This window comes from Podarcis melisellensis (assembly GCF_964234715.1).
Source record: "Podarcis melisellensis genome assembly, chromosome: 8".
In the NCBI taxonomy this organism is placed as follows: Eukaryota; Metazoa; Chordata; class Lepidosauria; order Squamata; family Lacertidae; genus Podarcis; species Podarcis melisellensis.
This window is the reverse complement of record NC_138540.1, coordinates 63,881,208-63,896,851: the sequence shown is the minus strand read 5'-3', so window position 1 is coordinate 63,896,851 and position 15,644 is coordinate 63,881,208. Positions and strand designations below refer to the sequence as shown.

General features: G+C 49.3%; 1 protein-coding gene across 2 annotated transcripts in view; it reads left to right on the top strand.

Moving 5' to 3' along the window:
• The window catches only part of RUNX3 (RUNX family transcription factor 3), a 152,840-nt gene that overhangs the window by 75,545 nt on the left and 61,651 nt on the right, over window positions 1-15,644 (top strand). For both annotated transcript variants that reach the window (XM_081921503.1, XM_081921504.1), the window contains one exon: window positions 6,663-6,907. In XM_081921503.1, coding sequence (XP_081777629.1) covers window positions 6,663-6,907 — 245 coding nt within the window. The remainder of the gene's footprint in view (window positions 1-6,662; window positions 6,908-15,644) is intronic.

Sequence of the window (15,644 nt, the reverse complement as noted above, 5' to 3'; positions counted from 1 at the left end):
CATACCCAATGGACACCAGCCCACCAACCACTGCCCTTCATCAGCCCCTTCCCGCTTTGAGCCACAGAACAACCCTCTGAAGTAGGTTAGACTGGGAGAGAATGACTGGCTTGGGGTCACAGAGTGAGCTTCGCGGCGCAGGGGGATTTGAGCACCTGGGTCTCCCCGGTCCTAATCCAGCACTCTCGTCGCTGTGCATCCTGGCTCTCGGGATGCCACACTTTCTGAATGATCCAAAGTCAGTGCCTTGAACCAGTCTGGACGCTTGTGGTGTCGATTCTGAAACGCCCAAGTTTGGGGTGGTGGGGGGCACATCTCACGTAGTCCTGGTTTTAAATCCCCATTTATAAAAGCAACTTGAGCCATTTTTAAAGCAAGGTTTGGGTGGTTGTTGTTTTTTCCCCCTCCAAGGAGACAAGTAAATACACAAACACAGAGAATTCCTGAGCAGAGTCTGTGGATCGCTTACAGTCGATTCCTTCGCTGGATGTTCATTCATTGCCTGGAGAAAGAAAGAAAAAGCTCTCCAGTTAGTTTTGCCTTTTAAACATATTCAGTCGCGGTGGAAACGGTCAAATCTCTGAAACAAAGAAAGCAGTAACCTCGGCAGAAGTAGCCAAGAGATTCCAAACACAAACCTCGAGCTTTTCACCTAAAAAGGGAAGGATTTACAGTCCAAGCCGGAGAACCGCTCAGCTAAGGAACCAGGAGAAAAGAGGGGGTTTCTTTTTCGCTGTTGCTGTTTTGGATTTTCGCCTCCTAATATCCCTTAAACATTTCCAGGATCTTTTCCCGAGAATGGGCTGGTTTTAGGCTCCTTCTCCTACCCAGTGCACAGCTGGATCCTAAGCACGCTTACTGGCAAGGAAGCCCCACAGACATAAATGGGTTTCCAAATAAATGTGGGACTTTCTCCCTAGCCTCTATTATTTCTTGATAAAATATAGCCCTGCGCTTAGGAGCAAGCCACAACCCAAACTACTTCTGAGTAACCATACTAGGATCGGGCTGTTTCTCTCCTCAGACCTCTTTAGGGAGTAAGCCTACTGAAGTCAGTCGGGTTTACACCGCCGAGTAAACACCGGGGCCCAAACGCTCCTGAACGCGGGTCCGCGCCATGCCTTTCAGGCGCAATTCCAGTCAACTGCCAGCACTTTCACAAACCGATCCCTGTATTCATATTTACTCGGAAGTAAATCCTAACGGATTTCAGTGGCAGCGGCTTCCCAGGGTAGTGTGTCTATATTGGGCTGCGGCTTTAAACTCTGATGCATCCCTTGCGGTGGGAAAGGCTGGATATTAAACTCGAATCCATTGACTTTTTAAAATGCACGAATAAAAACATGCCGATTTCTCAGCTGAATCAGGCGCCTTCCTTAAAAGGCCTCCAACGAATGCACAATCGAGTATTATAAAACTATAAATGTGCGCGCGCTGTGTGTTATAAAATACATGAGGCACCAACTGTCTCTCTGTCTGCGGATTCATTTCATATTAGATTTTTTTATGCACAAGGTATAATCAAGTGCGCTGAAAATGCCTTTCCTCAAATCCTTCAAAAGCAAGGAAGCTTAAACTGGCATGAGTAAGAGCCGGGGGTCTTGCCTCGCCGCAGCCACTCCGTAAATCCCACTGCGTTGGGTGAGGCTGCCTTCAGGTACCCGAGACCCGAGACGCCGACCACGCCCGAGGGATTTATTTCTGGATAAACACGTTGAGGATGGCTTCGTGATACAAACAAATAACGCGGGTCTGTCTAAATGCTCGCTGATCCCACTTAAAATTCCCATATAGGTCTAGTAGAAAACGGCAGAAGTGTAAAAGGAAAAATTCCTGTGATGATGTTTTGTTTTGCCATCTGGGAAACACTTTCCCATTAGGCGTGTATACTCGGGAGTAAGTTCCACTTAGTTCAGTCATGGGGTTTACAAAGGTGAACGGCTTTAAAAAGAAAACCAAGACAGCGATGGGATGGAATCGGGTGAAAGACGATGGCCACGATCCAGCCATAGTAAAGCACTTTTCAGGCTTTCCTTGATAAACCTTTTTATTCGGATTCAAAGCGAATCCGACTGAAATGACAAGAGGATTATTTCGAAGTAAACGTCGGTAGAATCGGGTTGTAGGTCCCTTCTGTTTCAATAGAAGCTGCGTAAATGGGGACAAGTCTCATTTGATGGCGTTGAGATATACTTCCGAGTAAACATGCATAGGAGCAAAGAGGCAGGGGGTGGCATCTATTCCATCATGCAATCTGACCCTACGCCTCTACTCGAATTTAAGACCTGTTGATTTCAATAGAACCGACTTAACTCAGCCTAGAAAAGGTCTTAAAAAGAGCTTCCTTTATTTGGATCGGGCCCATTCATTTTCTACCTACTGCAGGGGCGAAGTCAACAAATTAACTCAAATGACGTAACGGCAAACTCCTGAAAGCATTTGTACTACCATTCTCCCCAATACATTTTGGCTCTGAGTTTAAGTAAAACCAAAGCCAGACCCAAATTCCCCCACATTAATCGCGTCCTCTTGTCTTCGTTCTGCCAATGGCAAGATACACATCACATGAAGACCGCCCCCCCTTTAGAACGGCCCTGGAGTTCCATTTCATTTTCATACCAATCCTTGAGTGAGTAAGCGTTCTCATCCGCCAATACGTGCTTTGGATCCGGATCCGGTGTCTAATCACTTTAAAACCAGGATTTGTCTCTGGGTGTTCTTTTTGTCCCCTATTTTTCAGTCCCTACACAGGAATCCCGAGCATCTACTTGTCTTTTTTTAAAAAGAGAGAAAATATTTAGAAATCGATACGTTAAATCAATTATTATGGCTCGATTTGCAAGCGACCCCAGCCTTGTGGGTTTTAGAGACTAAAATATCCACGGGTCCTTTCAGATGGCCCGTTTCCGCATCTGTGCTGATAGTGCATTGTGTGTTTAATAAATAAATGATCATGATGGTGGTGTTAGGGATTAAGATTAAGGTTAAGGTTAGTTAGGTATTGCATTGATCCGAATTCCTCGGAAGAAACCGGTTGGTGCCGCATAAATCAACGGGCGAGTTTGCAGCAGAATTCGCTTGCGGAGCCGGAAGAGGGAAGGGGGAAAGTCTGGAGAAAAGCTGAGGTCCTTGTGGCTAAAAACTAACCAGCCACGGTTGGCTGAAAGAGTTGGTGCAGCAGGGAATCCCAAATGGGGAGGGGCGCTGGTGCTCTCAGGTTCTGCCCGATTGCTTCTCAGAGGTGGAAAACCAAACTGAGAACAAAATGCCAGACTAGGTGGGCCTTTGGTCTGATCCAGCAGGGCTATTCTTAGGTTCTCGTGTAATGAAAAGCGAGCTTTCGCTCTTAAATTGTTGCTTGTTGGCGGTACCCTGATTCAATAACATCGGTCACCGCTCAAATGACACTGCTTAACTTTTTCATTCTCATCCGTAAAACGAAGATGACGCCTAAACGGATGCTATGCATATGATTCCCCTGTTACTCTTGATACCCTCCCTTCTATTGCCTTCTCCTCTGTCAAGAAAAAAATTCACTGTATATCCCTCGGGGCATGTTACTGTTCTACCGTTGCGCAAAGGGCCGCGTAATTGTGTTTCATTAGCGCTATCGTCGCTCCCGCTGCTGCGGTTTTCCCAGCTGAGTGGTGGAGAGCACGCTTCGTAAGCAGAGCGCCCCGGGGTCAAGCCAGGCATCTCCAAATACAGCCTGCAGACATGGCACACAGACCCACGTCTGAAATCCTGGACAGAGATGCTGCCAGTCCCGAATAGGCACGACTGAGCTGCATGAGGCCAATGTAAAGCAGCTTCCGAATGGAGAGGCTTTGCAGGCAGTTTGCGGAGAACGGTCTCTGCAAGCCCAGTGCCAAAGCGCATCCTTCTTGCTTGCGAAAGGTCTCCAGTTCAGTTTTGAACCAAATCTTCTGCCAATCAGAAGAGGCGCTACTGAGCTGGATGGCAGCTTCCTGTGGAAAAGGTTTGCAGGCTCTCTATGGGCTGCGGTTCAGTGGTTAGAGCACGCCTTTTTTCGAGAAAGATCCCAAGTTGAGTCCCCCAGCGACGGGGCGCAATTGCTTAGGGAGCCAGGTCAGAAATGGACCGCGTGGCACTGGAAAGGGACCAGTGGCCAGGCTTGTGGCTGCTCTCTTTCTTTCCTTCTTCACTATCCTAAGGTGGGGTGAAAGCCACAGGCTTGCAGGGCTCTAAAGACAAAACCGTGGAGGAGCCGAAATCTGTCAACGACAGCTATTGGCTAGGACAGTCGCAAAGAGAACCTCCATGGTTAATATAGCACGGGAGGGAGGGAGGGAGAGGCTGTAGCCCTTGTGGGCTTCCTGGCTGGCCCGTGTGAGAGACTGAACATAGGACTACGACATGAATCTAACAAGATTTTTCTTATGAACACACACACACACACACACACACACACACACACACACACACACACACGTGTTAGAAAGGCTGAAGTGGCTATAAATTGGGCTTTGTGGATTGCCACTGAAAAACCCGCTGCACTGATGTTCTCTCCTGCCTTGTGGTATATTTATAATTTTCCATTTCTTAACACCCGAGGCCAGCATTGCCCATCCCCAGACCGCTGCCGGCCGAGATCACACGCTCGGGGGTGGGTGAAAGCAGCCTCCGAAAGTGCCCCTCCCTCCGTCGGATTTTGCCGTATGCGGTTGCCTTGTAGTTATTATTATTAATATTTCCTTAAAGGTGGGTGAGAAATGCAACTAGGCTCTCAACTCCCCCCCGGTTGTAAAGATGTTTATTTTAGATTAAGAGTCAGCTCCGTGGGTTTCCATTCCCTCGCCCCCCCCGCCCCGCCCCCGGTCAAGGACTCACCGGCTTCTTGTGGGTGCGAGGCAGGGGCACTTGCTTGCAGAGAGCAATGCGGTGAGGTTGCGGGTCTGAAGCCTTGGAGAGGAAAACAGAAGAATAAACCACGTTAAAGCCATAATGGTCACACGATGCAATCTCGGGCGCACTTACTCGCGTGTAAACCCAATTTAACTCAGTGGGCTAACATCTTAGTTAAATAAACAGGTTGAAGGCTGTGCATTAAATCGAATTAGCTGGATTTAATTTGTATTTGGAAGATCAGTGCAGAATAAGAGCCTGACAGGTTCTAGACTGAGGTCGCCGCGATACTATATGGATTTATTTGCATAATAAACACGGGGTAATTCTCTGAGGTGAAGGCGCACAATTCGATCTTTATTAACAAATCCCATGCAGTCCGTCCGGGATTCTTCCCAAGTTAGTGTGCATAAGATTTCAGCTTTATTTGGAACGGACACTCTCAGCAACCAGACGTCTCGGATAGGACTTTGAGCAACTCTGGAGGTTCTGTTTTGTTTCTTAGGGTGGGCTGACCCAATTCATCGCCTACCTAAAATTAGTTACCAACCCTTTGAATTTCATCACCTTAAATTCTTTTGGTTTTCCTTTTTATTCGGTCTGAAAATCAGATCGCCTTTGAGGCTGCAAATAATATAAAAGAAATCACATTTGTTCCGACCGTCAGAATAAAGTTTGGGGAGAAAAATCCAAACAAACCGAGACCGCGTCCCCACGTGTTCTCTTCTTTTGAAAAGAGAGCGGGCGGGGCTGCTCGGCGAGGGGCGTGGCTTCGCCAGGGCCCGCCTCCTTCCTGCCGCGCCCTCTTCCTCTGTCATTTTCTCAGGCTTGGCCATCCCCCGGTTTTCTGATTGGCTGTCCCCGCTGCCATTCCACCACGCTTCGTCCCTCCCCCTCCCGCGCCAGCCTCTGAGTAAATAAAGTAAAAAACCCCGCAGTAACCGCTGACAGTTTTTGACTGGTTTCAGAAGCGCAGAGAGGAGTTTGGAAAGAGCAGGCAGTGGGTGGAGATGATCTAGGGTTACACGCGACTGCCAGGCGCAGCAGGAAATGGATGCAGAATAACGATCCTTGAAAAGGGAAACAACCTGTTGAGGTTCTTTCGCCAGCGCGCAGTTGACAGGGCAGGCGGGCAACGGGGCGCCAGGGAGCGCGGGCCCTTCCGCTGCCTTTGGGCGCTCGGCAAAGCCTCGCTGCGGCGCTCCATGCGAAGTTTATTTTGTCTGATCGCAGTTTGTTTTGACTGGAGGGAAGAGGCCGCAAACAGGGAGCTGGACGCCGAGTCGCGCGCTCCAGTGGCGGTGCAGGAGGAGCCAGCTTGTTTTTGCGCCGAGAGAGACTCCCGGGCTGCTCCTCTGGCCGCCCACGGGTAGCTTTGCCGTCCGCCCGCCGGAGCGCCCCGAGATCCGGACTGCGCTTTAGGACTCGCGCGGGAGGGGAGGGCGGCAGAGGCAGCATCCGGATCGGATTTCTCGACCCTGGGGGAAGCTTCCGAGAGGGCGCCTTCGCTCGCCGCCTGCCAGGCGAGACCGGGAGGAAGGAGCCCCTTGGCGAAAGTTGCGCCTCGTCCCCCGAGCGGCGTCCGTCGGCCCTGGGGGCGCCCAGCGTGGGCTCGCGGTGGCCGAGCGGCTGGGGCCCTAACCCGGCCGGGGAGCGGGCAGCCGCCGTGCGCTCTTGGGCACCTGGCCGCGTGCGCCCCGCTCCGCAGCCCCGCGCGCCCCCCTCGCCTCTCGGCTGCTGCGGCCTCCTCGCCCCGGCCCCCCTAACGCCCGCTGTTGTGATGCGTATTCCCGTAGACCCCAGCACCAGCAGGCGCTTCACACCTCCCTCCACGGCCTTCCCCTGCGGCAAGATGGGCGAGAACAGCGGCGCCATCAACGCGCCGGCCCCGGGAAGTCGCAGCCGGCCGGAGGCGCGCTCCGTGGTGGACGTCCTGGCCGATCACCCCGGCGAGCTCGTGAGGACCGACAGCCCCAACTTCTTGTGCTCCGTCCTGCCTTCGCACTGGAGGTGCAACAAGACGCTCCCCGTGGCCTTCAAGGTAAGCCGAGGGAAAGGAGGGCGCTGGGGAGGGGAGAAGGGGGGTAGAGAAAGGGAAGATAGACGTGGAAATGGAGAGGGGCGGGTGGGAGAGAGAGAGGCGCGCAGATGTTTCCTGCCCAGCCAGCTTCCCAAGCGCCCAGGAGAACTAGTGGTTTAACGGAAAAAAGGGCAACGGGAGAGGAGGGGAGGGGGGAAGGAGGGAGGGTGGGTGGGGGAGCAGAAACTTTCTTCCTTGGCGAAGTCACCCTCGTTGCCCCCTTAGTGTGCAAGGCGCTGTACAGACGCGTCTCCCAAACCCGAGAGTGCTCTGACCAGCCAATTCTGGGAGCGCGAGTGCTCTTTAGTCATGAAACCGCAACCCTCGCCAGAGCCCGCAGTTTTAAGCGCCGGTTCTGTTTCTTGGGAGCTAAGCCCCATTGAACGCAGCCAGACTAACTTCTGTGGAGCGAGGCATAGGATCGCATTGCTATAAATGCCTCCGAATACCTCTGCAGTCGGCTCGGCTGGGAGTCCAGGCTCATGGGTCTCATACGCTCTCCACCGTCCGGTTGCAATCCTATTGCTCGCTTACCTGACAGCTAAACCCATTGAATTCAATGGCATTTACTTCGGAGCAGAGGTGGATAGGATTGCACTGTGAAGGCCTCAGCCTAAGACTGCAAAACCGAAACACACTTGACTAGGGAGCCTGTTCTCTGGAACACAGAGGGACTTGTTTCCGAGTAAACGTGGTCCGGTGTAAACGACCAGTTACTTGTGTTGGGCAAGAGAATCCGGGTGATTTAGGGGTCAAGCAAAAGGCGGCGAAGCTTTTTACTGAGTGAGACAGACCATTGGTCCATCTAGTTCAGCACTGTCTGCACGGACTAGCAGCGGTTCTCCGGTGTGTCAAACACTGACCTGTCCCAGCTCTACGTGAAGTTTCCAGGGACGGAACATGGGACGCTCTGCCACTGTGTCAAATGCCAAATTTTCTTTATATCCAAAGGCCTTCCCCACAATCTTCACCCACTTCTCCATACTCACGCACAGTCCGCTTTAAAGCACCTCCAATAAGTGTCAATATTTAATTCCTTTTCTCTCGCCTCCTGCCTACGCTCCAGGCGGCTTCCAATGTAAGAAAATACAATGCAAACTGGGTATGGAAATATAGATCACTGTGTTGGTTGTTGTTGTTTTTTAAAAAAGAAACTTAAAAAAAAAACCCAGGTCAGTAATAGTAAAGATTCTAGTCCCGAAACCATTGGCTTTTAAAATCGGAGCTGAGTGCCATTGTGCCTTGCGCATATTAGAGCTCCCCCTCCCAGTTCCAAATAATGTATCCCCATCCTTTCAACCGCAGCCTACTAGAAATCGGGAAAGCAACGGCCTTAAAGGCAGGCTCTTCGCACGCAGCGGATTTGACCCCGGCGTCACTTCTGGATTTTGGATGTAAAGGGAGATGGCTCTCCCTCAGGGTTCTTTTGAATATGATAGGGAACGGAGGACGAAATAGCCCCTTTTAAAGAATTAAATAAAATCAACCGAAACTCCTTTTTCTAGCCGGACTGGATGTCCGATTCGAATTAAAGAGTAGGGTGTGGGCTAAGCCTTATCCCCAAACCTGAGTGATAATACCTGCTTCGCTCTAAATATGAACGGCCGTAACCTTGGGCGCATTTTCTTAACCAAGAGAAATGTTGCTGTGGTCGCGACGGCTTGCAAACCCCGAAGGCACCGTAGTTAAGTAGAAGTAGCAGTGGTGGTAGTAACCGCCACAGCCACCGGCTCTCTAGGGAAGAACCCTGCTATCCTATTCACCCCCCCCCCCAAGAGCTCTCTTTCCCTCTACTAATTATTATATCCCGCAAAAACCAGTGATCCCTCCAGATCGTCGGAGGGGCTTCCACTGAAGTCCGCCGGATCCCACTGCTTGCTTAATGGAACTTCCTTCCGAGGAAATGTTGGGCTGCGCTGCTTCAGTCAGAAATGTTGTTTTGCTCTCTAGAGACTATTCGAAGGCTGCTGCCCTTCCCCAATTCACCTCAGTTCTCGTTTTTGCTATTTAAAAATGGCAGGGGTTGCTGTTCTGCAATCCTCGGGCCAGAGCAGCCCCATTTTACTCCAGGCAACTTTCTGAAGAAGGCGAGATGCCCGAGGGGAGTCGGCATTTGGTTTGTCTTAAGGTTCTGGTCCTCGTGGGCGCAGGGATCCGTATTGCTTAAAATACCAGGCTCTGTAGTTTGGCAGAGTTGAAGTCCTGATTACTGTATTTAGATAGATTGCCATTAGATAAGTTAGAAGAGTTATTATGTGCATGCGCGCGCACAACGCAGTATGTAGCCTGGCATCACGTCCCAAGCACACCCGAGGTATTTGGAACTAAATTTAATCGAAATCAGCGGCACAGCTTCTGAGCAAATTGCAGGTTAATAATGACTTTAGGTATCTCCTTAACATACTTTTGACTCCTTTGCCTTCAGGGTGTATGGAGTATTTAAAACGGGTGGGCACTCTCCTCCTTCACGGTGCCTGCCTGCATAGTTATAAAAAATCAGGGTTCAAATCCCTCTGCCCCTTCCTCCTTATGTCTGCTTTTCGGGGTTGTGTTCTCCTGGGGCAAAGACCTGCTCAGATGCAAAGTCCCCGCGTACTTGGAAGGCGCCATCGTGAATCATCGTTGAAACGGATCCGATGTGGTTTGAAGGCAGCTTGTCTCCTAAGCCCTCTTTTACTAGGGAGCAAGTCATGTTGGGTTCTTGCTCGTCAGCAAAATTGTCGGTGCCCCCCCGGTGTATAAGCCCCCTTGGAGCCTGCTCCGGGCTTAGCAGGTTTCTGCACAGAAGCCCTGAAAACCACAGGGGCCTCTTCGTCCCCTTGGAAGACTCACTGCTTGCAGCTTGGTGGGTCCCAGGATCACACCCCCCGCTGCCTAAACCTCTTTCTGTGTCCCAGTTTTTCATTCCACCCAGTAATGAAGCTGGCCTACATTGTGCGCCTCCCCCCCTTCCTGGGACTTTGAGTGATGCGCTTATTTTTAATTTTTAAAAAGCAACATTTCCTCAGCGTTGTTTTGCCCCCAGGCTCCCAGCCTCTTCTCTGATTGTTCCCTTCAGTTAGTAGCGACGATCAGGAAACTTTGAAGTTTAAAGGGAGTTTAGGCTAATTAACTAACTGGGGTTTAAAAAAACAAAAAAAACAAAGGAGGAGGAAGATGTAATCTTCAAGGAAAAAGCAGAGCAACCCAACGGTATCTGATCAATCCTGTTTCCCTTTCCCCTTCCTCTTATCTTTCTTAATAAGCGTTTGCTCCGCTGCTGATCTCGCCACAGCTATTTTAATTCTTTCTTAATTTTAATCCCTTGCCTCTCAAAGGGTTACAAAAATCACCACTCTTTTTTGATGTGCCATTGAGCTTGTACGTTTTGTTCTAGGGGCGTTTATTTCCCAGTAAGCCTCCGCTGGATCTCAACTCCATTGCCAAGGCCTCGATTGCCTGAGGTCTAGATCCTTTTCTGTTTTCTTTTCTTTTTGTTTTCAGGTGTATGCACAGCTAGGTGTATGGGATTATTATTATTATTATTATTATTATTATTATTATTATTCTACAATATCTTTTTACACGGGCGTTTATAAAAGTGTAGCAAAAGTAACCTCAATACTTTCAAGTAACTGAGTTCCTAGTGGGTTGTCAGATGAATTGTGGTTATTATTTACATCAGTGCAGATGGTGTGCAGAATACAGTGGTACCTCGGGTTAAGTACTTAATTCGTAACCTGAAACTGTTCTTAACCTGAAGCACCACTTTAGGTAATGGGGCCACCCGCTGCCGCTGCGCCACCGGAGCACGATTTTTGTTCTCATCCTGAAGCAAAGTTCTTAACCTGAAGCACTATTTCTGGGTTAGCGGAGTCTGTAACCTGAAGCGTATGTAACCTGAGGTACCACTGTAACATGGTCCAGCTGTAGCGTGGAAGTTCTAGGTAGTTGTCCTAGCTGATGGCCACAGAGAGACCTTTCCCCTTCCTCATTGTGTCACGTACATCTAAAGCGGTAACCATCGCCAGCAAATTGCATGGTTTAACCACGTACTGCGGGAAGAGACAATGCGGTGGCGTCCAGATGTTGATGGACTACAGCTCCCATCAGCTGAAACCAACATAGCCAATGGTCGGGAATGATGGAATTTGTAGTCCAACAGCACCTAGGCTACTCCAGACATTAGCTACATACTCACTATACAAGTACCCCGAAAAGGATTCTGAGAACTGTAGTTTACCACTCACAGAGCTACATTTCCTAGCACTCTTAACAAACTACAGTTGCTCTCTCTGTGTGTGGGTGCTTCAAATGTAAGGGATGCTTGCAGCCAAGCGCGCGCGCTCTCTCTCGCTCCCCCCAAGATTTTGCACAGCCTCCAAATCCAGCCGCAAGCGAAGCTCTTCTAGGCTCCAGCCCCATTTCCCGGGAATAAGCCCCATCGCACCCACTGGGCGTTCCTTCTGCACAGTCATGCCCATGCCTAGAGTGGTAGAGATTTCAGCAGCTGCCGAAGGTTGGGGTCCTGAACCCATGGCGAGTTGGTCCTTAACCGGCCCTTGCTCACGCTGGGTCTCAGGCGCGTGCCAGATTACATGCAGCGACGCTGACACTCCCAAGTCGGCATGCACCGTGGATGCTTGTCCAATGACCATAACTCCGTGGCCTTTAACTTTCGAGTAAGCACGTGTCGTTCGGGGCTTGCGGATGCACTACCCGCCCGCATGGAAAGCAATGCTTAACTTCGACAGTGCGCTGTCCCCTTATTAGTATTATCCGGAGGCACTGAGAACCTGAAAAGTGTTCCTGTTTGGCTAAATTTTGACAACGTGTTTGGGGGCAAGGGTGACAACGAGGAGGAGGAGAGGCTGGGAATTGCAGAGAAGCCTGAAAGGCAGAAAGAAGCAAAGGAGAGAAATAGATTTAAGAAGAGCGCGCACGCAAATGAGAGGCGCGTTAGTAAGATATCTGTCATCGCTTAAGGAAATTAACAAACCACAACAATTTAACGTCTCCTCCGATTGTGGATTTGTGATCAGACAAAGAAAGGAAAACCCGGTCGAAATGAAAGTACAGTAGATCTCTGCACATGTTTCAGCACTAAACTGTAGGATGGAAATCGGAATGCTGGAGCAGTTAAGAAGAGAACTTTTAAACCTCTGGGCGCCTGGGGGTTGGGAGAGCGCCCCATTGAATTCAGTGGGTTCCCTTTCCCCAAATTATTCATCGGAGCAAAAGGAGGCAGCGTTCCTCTGCATAGGCTTATAATATTGGGTGATCACAGCGGAAGTTCATTTCTGTGGACCTGAGACTGAGCTGCAACTTTGCAGATTCTCGGTTAGCCTGACCTTACCCAAGATTTTAACCCCTTCGCACCGAGCGGACATGAATTTCCCAGGGAAACTACGTCGAATTGGGACAACCTCCGCGTGTTGCTGTTGTTGTTTTTAAAAAAGAAACAACGACAAAGAAATAAAACTAAAAGCAAACCCTCGAACCCTGCTCTGCCCGCGGGCAGTGGCCGTGGAAAGGCGAGAGATTTGCTTGGCATCCTCTGCAGGCTAAATTATTAGACCCATATAATGGAGGGAGGTTGTACAGGCCGTCGTGTGAATTCACGGTGCAAGTAAATTATTTGAAATACTGCACATTGCAGTAAAAAGAAACGAGAGATGTCTGTGCTCCAGGATTCTCCTGTGAGGCTGTCAACAGTTCCCATTTTTGGGAAAACGGATCTCCACGTGGATGAGGAATGCACTGGAGGAAAGGGCGTTGTCTGTCTTATTTGATCTCATTTTCAGAAGAAGGGGAGGGGCGGTGGAAAACCTCCGCTTGTTTGGAAGCATTTAATTTTATTTTCCAAGAGGGGCCTGTCATTCAACGTGTGAGACTTCGCTTCTGAGTAAATCCTCCTCTTCGAACCGGGCTGCAACCCTTTCCCCGGCTTTCATCGGAGTAAGGCCCGTTGACTCGAATGGCAGTTACTTTTGAGTAAACGGACACAGGCTTGACCTCCACGATTTTGTTTGCTCCGAGGATACGCCATCCGAAGGCCTGGTTCCACCCAGATAGAAGAAACTGGTTTCTGGAGGGACACCCCCCCCGCCTCTCCTTGGGTGTACTCTTGTTAAAATGAATGGGGTTGTTTCCGATTCACACCCCTCCTCTTCCGAAACCAGAGGCAGGAGGCTCTCTCGAACAAAAAGGGCGACATCGATGATTAAATGCACAAAAAGAAAAACACTTTAAGTGAAATTATCTCTATTGCACCATCGCTTAATTAAAAGGGATATAATTATCATTTTCTCCCTGCCACCGACGCACGAAGGGAGGAGGGCACACAGGAACCGTATTCTGAAATCTCGTCATCTGCGGGGGGGGGGGGAGGCGAGCAAAACAGGATGACTCGTTTCCAACTAAATGCTATTCAGAGTAGACCCATTGAAACTAATGGGCCTAAGTTGGTCGTGCCCATCCAATTTCAACGGCTGTACTCTGAGCAGGTCCAATGTTGGCTCTGTAACCCACTGATACCTTTTAAAAAGCCTCCTACCCCCTTTATAAAATTTTCGTTTTCATCCCCCCTCCTCGATTGGGGGGGGGGGGAGTTGTGGCTGTATTAGCCGTTTATCATGTGCGTAGCCAGGATTTTTGTTAGGAGGGGGGCGGGACTTTTGCTAGGGGGGCAGAACCGTCGTGATTGGTCAGTTAAGTATTTCTATTGTTTTATTTGATCTAGGGGGGCAGCTGCCCATCCCTGCCCCCCCCTACTTGCGCCCATGCTATTTATCCTGAGGTTTGGATCCGTAGATACAAACGTCGACGAGGCATTGGATGGCTCTTTTCAGGAAAGCAAAGGCCAAGATCCTATGCACACGTCCTCGGGAGTAAGCCCCAGTGCACTCAAGGCGGGTTGCAGTACTTCTGAGCAAAGGTGCGCAGGATGCGGCTGCAGCCGAGCTTGCCACAATGTTCTGAAGTTTACCCAGTTCAAAAAATGAACATCACCCCCTTTCCCCCTAATTAAGATGAAAGCAAATTACCGCGCCTGTTAAAACCAGATTCAGAGGGATAGTGCAGATGAACTGATGGTGCATATAACCCAGCCTACATTGAAGCCCTTTGAGATGCCCAGCTGATCTAGTTGGGATTTCAAAGCGCTTCGCTGCGGTCGGATTCGTCAACTTGAGTCAACAACCAACACTGGCAAAAAAAAGGAAAGGAAAATGGCAAGGCTGCGCGTTTCCGAGTTAAGCAGAGCGCTTCCTCAGGCGCGAGGTGGGAGACCTTTCATGTTGTTTATTGAGTGAGTGATTTTAATAATAATAATATAATAATAAAGTGGATCTTGTTGCAGTCTCTACCCTACATCAGGATTGAGATGTTCCTTCCCCGCAGATTAGCTAGTTTCTTTGCCAAACAGGTGTTAGTACAAAATAGCCTCCGGCAAGACTCTGCCCAATTACAACTGTAGCAAAACCCCAAAGCGCGCGTTGGGGAACCTAAGGTTCAAAATAGGCGCGGAGGAACTTTTCGCTGGTGTTTTTCGTCTCTCACACACACCTCCAGTGCTGTTCACGGAGCCGTCCCACCCTTCTTCCAGAGAAGGATCCTGACGATATAGAGAGGAGGAATGCACTAGTCTCCTCTGGTTTAACGTTTCTGAATAATAATAATAATAATAATAATAATAATAATAATAATAATAATAATAATAATAACACCCTTCTCATCTGTGATAAATCTCTGTAAAGTTATCCAGGGATTCAACTCTGCCTGAATGCATCGCCTTCTGGTCTAGAAGCTCTTCCCCCAATCGATTTTTGTTTCAGACTCTATGCTCGGTTGTAGAGGAAATGGACTCTGTACATGTTTAGGAATGCTTTCAAGACAGCTAAGAGGCCGGGTCCTGGCACAAATTAAAACCCTGCTTCTGAAGAGGCAGGAAGGTGCAATCCTATCCTCTGTGTTTGTTCGGAAGAAAGTCCTTTTGAGTTTAATGGAACTTAGCCACCAATAAGTAAGGCAACAGAGGGTTGCAGCCTTAAAAGCTTAAAATGCCAATGTTTAAAATAATACAATACATTTCCCTTCTTCCACTCCACAAGTCAAAAGTAGTGAACCCCTAAGTGCAAAATTATTCTCTTTAACAAAAAACACAAAACCCAGAACCTCTTGCAACACATAACCCAAACCCCCAGGGTAAAAAAAAAACACCCACCCTTTTCTGTTCCCTTAGAAATCCACCTAAGGATTTCATCCTAAAACAATTCCCTCTTTATATTTAAAAGCAACGACACTGGTAGTTCTGTTGATCTGTTAGGAATAAATCCATAGGGACAGTAAAAGAAGAGTAGCACATGGTTATTGTATTTGTATTTGTTAAAAACAACAATTAAAATGGTTTTTTAAAAGTCTACATTTTGGGCAGAATCAGGACCATAGTAAAAGGAGTCCTATGACTTGCCAGGTATGCTGTATGCTCCCCCTCCTTCTCCCACACCACAGGCATTGCTAGGTACATAATAGGCTCGGGGGGGGGGGGCACAGATTGATGCAACAATTTTGCCTCTGGGTAAATTGAGGTAGAGACGCGGGTGGCGCTGAGGGTTAAACCACAGAGCCTAGGACTTGCCGATCAGAAGGTTGGCAGTTCGAATCCCCGCGACAGGGTGAGCTGTTGCTTGGTCCCTGCTCCTGCCAATCTAGCAGTTCG